Source organism: Ornithodoros turicata, chromosome 6, assembly GCF_037126465.1.
Source record: "Ornithodoros turicata isolate Travis chromosome 6, ASM3712646v1, whole genome shotgun sequence".
Classification (NCBI taxonomy): Eukaryota; Metazoa; Arthropoda; class Arachnida; order Ixodida; family Argasidae; genus Ornithodoros; species Ornithodoros turicata.
This window is the reverse complement of record NC_088206.1, coordinates 74,507,290-74,516,761: the sequence shown is the minus strand read 5'-3', so window position 1 is coordinate 74,516,761 and position 9,472 is coordinate 74,507,290. Positions and strand designations below refer to the sequence as shown.

General features: G+C 43.1%; 1 protein-coding gene across 7 annotated transcripts in view; it reads left to right on the top strand.

The window, feature by feature from the left end:
• Nucleotides 1–277: 277 nt before the first annotated feature.
• Nucleotides 278–9,472, top strand: part of LOC135397425 (Fanconi anemia group M protein homolog) — a 42,142-nt gene continuing 32,947 nt past the window's right edge. Inside the window, exons 1-13 of one of the 7 annotated variants that reach the window (XM_064629029.1) lie at nucleotides 388–1,163; nucleotides 1,239–1,325; nucleotides 1,374–1,546; nucleotides 1,601–1,678; nucleotides 1,838–1,996; nucleotides 2,060–2,303; nucleotides 2,642–2,784; nucleotides 2,867–2,960; nucleotides 3,049–3,200; nucleotides 3,965–4,171; nucleotides 7,293–7,476; nucleotides 8,186–8,301; nucleotides 8,368–9,072. In XM_064629029.1, the coding sequence (XP_064485099.1) occupies nucleotides 683–1,163; nucleotides 1,239–1,325; nucleotides 1,374–1,546; nucleotides 1,601–1,678; nucleotides 1,838–1,996; nucleotides 2,060–2,303; nucleotides 2,642–2,784; nucleotides 2,867–2,960; nucleotides 3,049–3,200; nucleotides 3,965–4,171; nucleotides 7,293–7,476; nucleotides 8,186–8,301; nucleotides 8,368–9,072 (2,823 nt within the window). In that variant the 5' untranslated portion in view covers nucleotides 388–682. The other 6 variants (XM_064629030.1, XM_064629034.1, XM_064629032.1 and 3 more) reach the window with 6 other exon arrangements.

The following is a 9,472-nucleotide window of genomic DNA, read 5'->3' as shown; positions in this document are numbered from 1 at the left end:
TAGCCGCCCTTTATTTTATTTTTCGACCCGGCTGTCATCATCCAACGAAGATAAGACATGCGGTCACGTGCTTCGCAACATTCCGATATCTTTCGCTTGCAGGGATCGTCGGCTAGGCAGGCGTGACGGTAGCAAATGTCACGTGGTTTAGTTACAAAGAACTGCGGATGCTAGTAAACAGTCAGTGCGGCAAACCAACGTAGTGCTGGTCCAAATATATTCGCTATAAAAATAGTCAAGCACACATACACCGTCACACACGGCACATGTTGGACTAGTTCAACGAGAATCCGCTTGGTTCGCAGCGAGCGCATAGCGCCGGAGCTCAGGAGCTTGGCTTCAAAACAGGGGCATCGCGCATTCCATGTATTGAATATGGCGGTAAGCACACCAGTCTTTCTAGCCCACCATAGTGCCACTATCACTATCACCTATCACTATCACTTTTACAATCGAGATCAGTGGCTCGCCCCGATGGAAAACTGTCGGAGGGGCTGCTCCTTGTGTTTCCTTCCTCCATGGTTTGGGGGGCACACAGAGGGACGACACGAACACACGGTGGTGAATGTCCCTGTTTGCCGTATTTGGCGAGAAATGCGAGAAACGAACACGAGCGAATCCACAGGTTAAATGAGCCTCAGCCAATCATGATCGAGAAAGATCACGTGAGCGATCGAAGCCAATGAAAAGCACAGAGCCGGAATTTGGCGGGAGATGCCAGTGGCTACACGGTACACGGCTACACGCTACGCCACGCTACACTACACTACACGATTTTCGCAGCGCTCCCTGCGCCTGCCTTTTACTTCCACCCTTTACGCCTCTACCTACCCATGCTGTAGAATTCTGTCTTAAAACAACGAAGCCACACATGAAACAAGTGACTTTGTCCAGAGTTTGGCAGCCCAAAGCCGCACATGTAAATGATGAGGTAGTGATTGACAGCGACGACGAAGACCAATTTTTAGTGCAAGCAATGGACAATACACTGGCGGCGTTGGATCCTCCGTGTGGAGCCCCTTTGGAGGAACTGCCAGGGTTTGACGTGACAGCTGGTAAAACTTGGATCTACCCGACCAATTATCCTGTTCGCGAGTACCAGTTCAATATAGTGAAATCATGCTTGTTCAACAACACCTTAGTCATCCTACCTACAGGTTTAGGTAAAACATTCATCGCGGCGGTTGCAATGTACAATTTCTACCGCTGGTACCCCAGAGGAAAAATAATTTTCACAGCTCCAACAAAGCCCTTAGTGTCGCAGCAGATCGAAGCTTGTTTTAATGTCATGGGGATTCCTCTGGAAGACACAATAGAGATGACAGGTAAGTTGCAATGTTCCGCCCCTTTGGAAGTCTCATATTTTCCTCCAGGTACTATGCAAGCTGAAAAAAGGAAGAAAGCGTGGAGGGAACGACGCGTCTTTTTCCTTACCCCGCAAGTGATGGCCAATGATTTATTGCGTGGAGCCTGCTTACCAAAAGATGTCAAATGTGTTGTCATAGATGAAGCGCACAAAGCATTGGGCAACTATGCCTATTGTCAGGTAATTGACATCATCTTCGTCATTGACATAATCTTTTATGAGCTGCTTCTCTAGGTGGTGAGTGAGCTGACAAAGTACACGAGGGAGTTCCGAGTGATTGCACTCAGTGCAACACCTGGGAGCGATATCGCTGTAAGTTTCTCAGAAATGCAAACACAATCATTCTTGCGATAGCTTTAACAGGTCTTTAATCCAAGCATTGACTGTATTTCATATGGATTAAACATGTTTGCTGTCAATGCACAGTTGTCACTGACTCTTGAAACAGTACTGCATGTTTTTCTGGCAAAGGCAGTGTACCAAGTGGTGAAAAACCTATTAATCTCACACGTGGAATTGAGAACAGAGGAATCCCTGGACATCCAGAGATACACCCAAGATCGAACCATAGAGAAAGTGGTTGTACCTCTCGGTCAACAACTGGGATTGATCAAAGACCGGTTTCTAGGGGTCTGTCTAACATTAGATATTGTGTGCTTTCTGTGTGGTAATTGACAGAGAAATATGGTGCAGGTGATAGGAGTTTACCTTCAGAGGTTGTCATCCCACGGCGCTGTGCCTTCTGTAGATCCAGGCAGTCTTGGTAAATTCCGCATTCTCAAGATGAAAGAGGCATTCCAGGCTAATCCTCCAGTAGGAATGGCTCCTGCTACCTTTGGCCAATTGCAGGCAGACTTTGGTCTCTTGATCAGCCTGTACCATGCCTATGAGCTCTTGCTGGCACATGGTCTTAGGTCCTTTTGCAATTTTCTTAAAGGTTTGTCATCTACGAAAATGTCTTCTCAAAAGTGGATAAGTATGATGCCGCATTTTTTGTTCTCCAAAGAAATTCCTTTCTGGTACCTTATATTGAGCGTAATATATTTTCAAGAGTACTTGTTTTGTTCAAGGTACATAGTTACTTTTATAACCAAAAATGCTGCACAAAAGAAGAATTTTACAAGTCTGTTCTGAGAGCCTAAAGCTGGTTCCTGCAGTTGAGAATTTTCATGTAGTAGTTAATTCCATGGGGTTGAGATAGGCATTTTTTGTTGGACAGTGTTTTAAGTGAAAATTAATGTGCTTTTGTGAGTGATCAAGGATCTTCAATTGAAGGTGTCTTGGATGGAGACAAGAGCAATCCTAGAGCACGTTACCAACTCTTGCACAACACTGTCTTTAGAGAACTTTTTTCTGAGCTACAGGAGACACTTGGGACCAGCTTGAATGAGACGCTCACTCCAAATGGCCTCAATGAGGTACACGCAAGATTTTTCAACTTTTCTGATTCAAACTATTCTCATGTCCAATAATAAAATCCTTAAGATTTATCTCTTGCAGTCTATTGTGGAGGATGTAAACCAAACTTATGGACATCCGAAGCTGGCCAAGCTGGAGGAAATTGTGCTAGAGCATTTTAGACGCCTCAAAAATGGTAATTTGAACAAACTCTCCAAAATGGACAGCTGCTTGTGGGCTTATTTGATAAATTTTTGCACTACTCAAACACATTCACCCCCTAGGTACGCGGGTCATGATCTTTTCCCAATATAGGGACAGCGTAAAAGAGATCACAACACTGCTCAACAGGCACAGACCACTTGTCAAGGCCATGAATTTTGTGGGACAGAATACGACCAGAAACAAAGGATTTACTCAGAAGCAGCAAATTATGGTGAGCGTGAGAAACAAAGAACCATGTATTTAAAATTCATGATGACAAAGCCTGAGCACAACAACTGCAAGGACATGACATAACAACGTACACAAGCTCAAACCAATTTATTACCATTTATTCAAAACTACACGACCCATTAAACTATCAACAATACCAAACTGTTTGAGGAATTCTCTTTCTATAGAACCACATTGGGAGAATCCTTGGCAAATGTGAATCACTTTGTCATTTTTTATTCATGTTTTGTCGCGCGTCTCGTGACACAAGATGACTCCAGTGTCTGTGGCTGTGTATGCATGGTTAAGGATGATGTGTCAAACAACAAATGTTCTTTCCTCTGCTGCCAGGACATGCTGACATTACTCTATAGGAATTTGATTTCGTGTTTAGGAGATTGAAAATCCTTGTGATTTTCCATTGATGTTTTGTAATGGTCACACAGCTCGTGACACAAGATGACTCATTTGCTCCATCATATTGGATGCGTCAAATGTTCTTCCTTCTGCTGCAAGGCATAGTGACATGTCTCTTCAAAAAAAGAAAAAAAAAAATATATATATATTTCGTTTTGGCTATTTAAAATCTTTGCTGTACATACGGGACTGTGATTTTCCATTGTTGTGGTTAACACAGCTCATGATCACTTGAGCTGTCATTGTGATGGCCTCATTTGTGCCGTCACGCTGGATGTGCCCAACCACAAATGTTCCTTCCTGTACTGCTAGGATATGCTGATATTACTGTATAAAAAAATTGTTCAGGTGGTGAAAAGGTTTCGGGAAGGAGGATACAATACGTTGGTGTCAACATGTGTCGGAGAAGAAGGGCTGGACATTGGAGACATTGATCTGATCATCTGCTATGATGCTCCCAAAAGCCCTATTCGGCTGGTGCAACGAATGGGGCGTACGGGACGCAAACGTCAAGGACGCATCGTCGTTCTCCTCACTCAAGGAAAGGAAGAACAGGTAAAAATATGTTATACCAAGACAGTTTAGGAGCATCTTGTGGAAGAGATGAGTCATTGAATATTGGGAGAAGCAGTTTTAATCAGGGAAGGGTAACGGTAATGGTAACGGAAACAGAAGCGGTATATTACCGAAATTGGAGATGGTAACGATAACGGAAACGCATACCAATGTCCTCCATTACCGAAAACGAAAATTATCATCCGGTATTGAATTCAGGTAATGGCTATTACTGTTGTGCAATGACATTTCAGTAACTTGTTATTTTATTTTTGTATTTTGATGACTCCACTCCCTGTAATGCTCTAAATACTATACGACAGAATGGAAACAAAGCGCAATATTGGTATCGAGGGTGCATCACTCGCTTACCTACTTGTGACATCACCTACCTACATGACATCAAGACATGAGACTTACACAACATCGACTCCACGCACTCTACTCCACCATAGCATGAGGATAACAGCATATGATTTTTTGTATTTTCTTCATTTCACCGTGGCGCTGGAGTATTGTATACTACTGAGAGCATCCGCCTATGAATGCAACATTGGATGAAGGTTACGCCCATCGTGGGTTGCTGGACTGGGTGTGTATCGAAAGTACCCATTCGCGTTTGTACCTGTCGCCTTTCTACCAATTCTCCAAACTCCCTTCGCCTTGCACCCGGAGCAAAACAACCGCTACCGGTTTTTCTCAAAACAACCCATTTGCGTTTGTACCCGTCACCACTCTGCCCACTCTCGAAACTGCACTCGCCTTGCACTCGGCGCAAAACTACCCATAACAACTCTTTTGCAAATCTTTTTTTTTTGCCGCGATGGTGTTGACATCGTGTTACTGTGTTTGTTTACAAACCAGCTTCAATTTCAGCTGAATATAAATTGTCAACTCCCAAGGTTCCCTTGAAGACGTATACAACGCTCAGTGAGAGGACACATTGGCATGGGGGGAGGGGGGAAGTCCCGCTAAGAGAATGACACGGCCCTTATTCTGCCAAAAATGCATTTTGCTCTTCTTTATTCTTTATTTCAGCAGTTCCAGCCATTCTAAAATGTTGCTCTGGCCCGCATTGTTCGCCAATCCTGCCAGAGTATGTTATTTCACTCGTTCACTAACACGACTTCGACACACATCGAAAACCCATGAATTTGGGTGGTTATCTTATATGAAGCAATCAAACATTTTCATTGTTTCGAGACCGTAAAATCGGGAGCTCCGAAATTTAATGTCGCCGTGAGGACGTGAACTCGATCTGACGGGGTGTGAAAATGTTTAGTACGAACAAAAAGCACGCAAAAGGGAATAGTCAGCAGTACGCAAAAACTAAGAAAAAATCTGTCCACCAAGACTGTTCTCCTGAAATAGGGCTCTGTGCAATGAGGTCATACGAGAAGGGTGTTTCGAGGGAGGTAGTTCCGATACGGGATAAAACCAGAAAGTCATTTTTATCAAGGTCATTTGAAGAAGGGCATCGTGAGAAGGGAGAATTGAGAACGGGTAGTTTCGATAACCACACGCTGGGACTCAGAGTAACTGAAGATGGAAGGCTGACTGAAGACATGTTCCTACACTTCTTCAAAAATTTTGCAAGATGTGCTCAACCCAACAACGTAAAATTACTTGTGTATTGTGTATGCATGACGCCGAAGCAGCACTTGGACAAACCAAGGTGCTGGCAGAGCCGGACGGGCTGTCCTCCCGCAGCCCTGTAACAACCGTTCCATTACCGGAAACGTAATGGAAACAAAATTAAAAGCTGGTATCAGAAACGGACAACAGAAATGAAAATATAGCAGTAACGAAAATGGAAATGGTAATGAAAACATGTCCGTTATCCTTCCCTGGTTTTAATGTATGCAGCAGGTGATGTCAGTGCTTAGATGTTACTTAAAAGAGAACGTTTGATGGCCCAACGACCTTCAAACACTGTAGAAAATGGCGTTGTGAAAAGCTTGTTATAGCCAGTGATGCTACAACTCCTGTTTTTCACAAAAAATGTGCATGCTGAGTTTTGTCACGAAAATAGAAGACATGGCAGAATTAACGGGAATCCTTCACGCCATTTCACCAGCAGCGATAGCTGTCTGGTCCAACTGGGGCAAAGTTTTCTTTTGTTATTGTTTGCGAGTGCTTTGGCCTAGGCAGTGGTGCACTACAAATACAAGGCATAACAAGAAACACGCAAACGGTTAAACCTATACAAACATATTAATGGTGCTACAAGGAAGATAATTGGAAGATGAGACTAACAATCCATTGAAAGTAAGCAAATGAAAGAATGATAATCGCAAAAGATATCTAGTTCTCTACACTTGAAATCATTATAAAGGCACTGCATACGGACTATGGGTGAGATACGTGCAGATAAGACTGTAGAATATGGATAGAAAGTACAAGGAAAAATAGAACGAGTAGATGGAACATGTTAACTAATAGTAGATAACAAATAAGATGCATTAACAATGCCATGTATGACCTTATGAAAGAAGGCCATATCACGTAGATACCGGCGTTTGACAAGCGAGAGATTGCCTACACACGTATATATAGAGTTTTCAGTATTTTTCTGTGAGCATCTCCGGAGGGGGAGTACATAGGGGGAGTGGCATTACGTTTCGTGACGTTTGTCAGTACGATCCCAGGAAGCTGACCATCCTCTTCACGTCACATTTCCATCTCCGAGGGAATGCCTACTTGCGTGGATGTCATCGCTTTCAGATGTGTGCTTTACAGCAGTTGCCTGTTGTGCTCGTGTGTCTTGCCCTGGCTGCAGGTACACAGGAATGATGTGGGGATATGTGGGAAAGCGTACGGCACCGGTGAATCTCTCGAGGTGTAACGCTGATGCCATCCTTAGCATAGATGGCAATTCCGATGTAGGAGAATCCCTTGATTTGGATTGGCACATCTTTGTCCTCGTTGTTGTCACATCGACACCTCCGTTTTTCCTTTAACATGAGGCTTCTAATGCTAATCCATTAAAAGCATTTTCTTTGTCTGCTAGCTGCATGTACTGCATTATGTGGTAGGCAGCACAAGCAATTGACATTGTCCATACCTGTTTTGCATGATACTGTGTGTTGGAGGGACAACAACATTTGTGTCAAAATTTCAGGCATACAGGCAGAGCAACTACAAGAAGCAGAGCATCCACAGGGCTATCTCCAGTGGAGCTCAATTTAAGAACCTGTACAGTGATGCTCCCCGCATGGTGCCCAGAGGATTGAACCCAGTGTGCCATCGCATGTACATGAGTGTACATGAATATCAGAGCACAAACCACAAAGCCATGTTGACAGGTGTGCATTTTTCTCTCTCTATGGTTTGGGTACTGTCTTTTAGCCTTTGGATGATTGGAAAATATTTCTGCACTTTGTGGTTGCATATGTTTCCTCTACGTCTCGATCACTATATTGTCAGTTCCACTGAGCTTGAAAGGACACTCAACTCGCATTCTCTTAACATGATTAGCGAATTACAAATGATGAAATCCTGAGCATGGATCGCTCACGAATAGCCATTGAAACTGAAGATCTGTTCCCACATATAAGACATCTGTTGTTGCTTTCCACTTTCATTTGTGGAGCTACATGCACTTGTCTTTGTTGATAGGCCGAGGCATGACATTGCCCTCGCTGCGCCTTTGTATGTTTTCTGTTGTCTTCTGTTGTTTTGGTCATTCCATGACTACCTTTTTTTTTACACATAATAGAATGCAGCACACGTAACAGGGGCTGTATACACTTCCAGCCACACCTGAATCCATAATCATGGGGTCTGTTCCAGCGTGGTACCCATGCTGAGATTTGTTGCCACTCAGAGCTCCTTGCGAGTTTTCGCTCACATCACACAAAACATTATAGGGCTGCTGCAATGATGCTATTACATCAATAAACAAGCTGTATTAAATTTTAATTGTTAGCATGGCAGGCTGTATTTGAACAGCATGTATTGCAAACATTGTTGAAAAAGTTGTGCAACACAATTAACGTGTGTCCCATTTTGCAGGAAAGGAGAAGACATTATTAACGACAGAAGAGCAGCTCTACTTTGAGGCCCATTTTGAGATGCCAAATGACCAGTGGCCCCATATTTCGCAGCCTCGGTTTTTGACGCTAAGAAAAGTCAGGTTAAAGTCAGTTTAATTCACTGGGCAACCAATTAACTCTTTTTTTTTTTTTTATATATAGAATAACGTTTGTGAAGGACAACTGTCCCTTAGCAGATGGACACCCTGGCAGAACATGCTTCAGCCCACATTCAAGGTGAAACATTCATCAAAGGCAAAAGTGTACGTACATGTGATGCAAGTCATTGACAATCTTCGCCTTGTGGGGCCAGAACCCTTCGAGCTGACATTGAAGCATTGCTTTGAAAGTGAGGATGTCCAACAAGAGCAGTCCAGGAACGAAACAAAAGAAAACAAATCTCCAAGAAGGAGGAGGATTACAGACTTTTTTGACGACGACTTCGAAAGTACAAGAGCACCACAACTTCTCCCACCCAATGAAGACGACTTGCAAGTACAGGAAAATGCGTTGGCTAAGATGCAGACGTTAGAGATGATCTTTCGTGCACCTTTGGATGAGGAGAATGATGATGAGTGTCGCATTGAAATTTGGACACCTCCTCCTCTAGAAAGCATTGTTTTCTCGCACAAGGCAGATGGAATATTTCTTGACAGAAAAGAAAGTGCTTTAGTTGAGAAAAGAATGTTGACAGTACACCCTGCAGACAAGGATGTGCTTGACAGTATAAACTGCACATTCAGGTCTCAAGTTAATATTAATAGTCATCTGGAAGACCTTGTGATTGTACCTTCAAAGCCTGTTAAAGATGAAAGTTCGCCTTTCCTGGATGATTGGGAGCAATCAACCGTAGAGCAAGATCACCAGGTAACTGCTGTGGGGTTGAATAGTGTGAACCCACTACCAAATACTGGTAATGACATCCACCTGGTTCCGAATTTTCCACAACAGTTTGCCATCTTTGCTTTGATTTGTACAGATAGACTGTGCATGGGAGCAAAAGTTAGCCTTTTATCTGTACAGGGCATTTTAAAAAAATCCCTTGAGAATCTTTAAAATATAGCAATGAGAACTACCTACATGCAGTTTCTGCAGACGAGTTATGTGGCCAGGCAAGGTGCCCTGTTCAAAAGCCTATGTAACCACTGGACATCTAATTACCTAAAATTTATGAATTAAGTATTGCAAGATAGCAGAATTATTTAAATCCACCCTCTTTTTGAGTACCTTGGAACAAAACAACTTTATTTGAATATTGATGATTTGG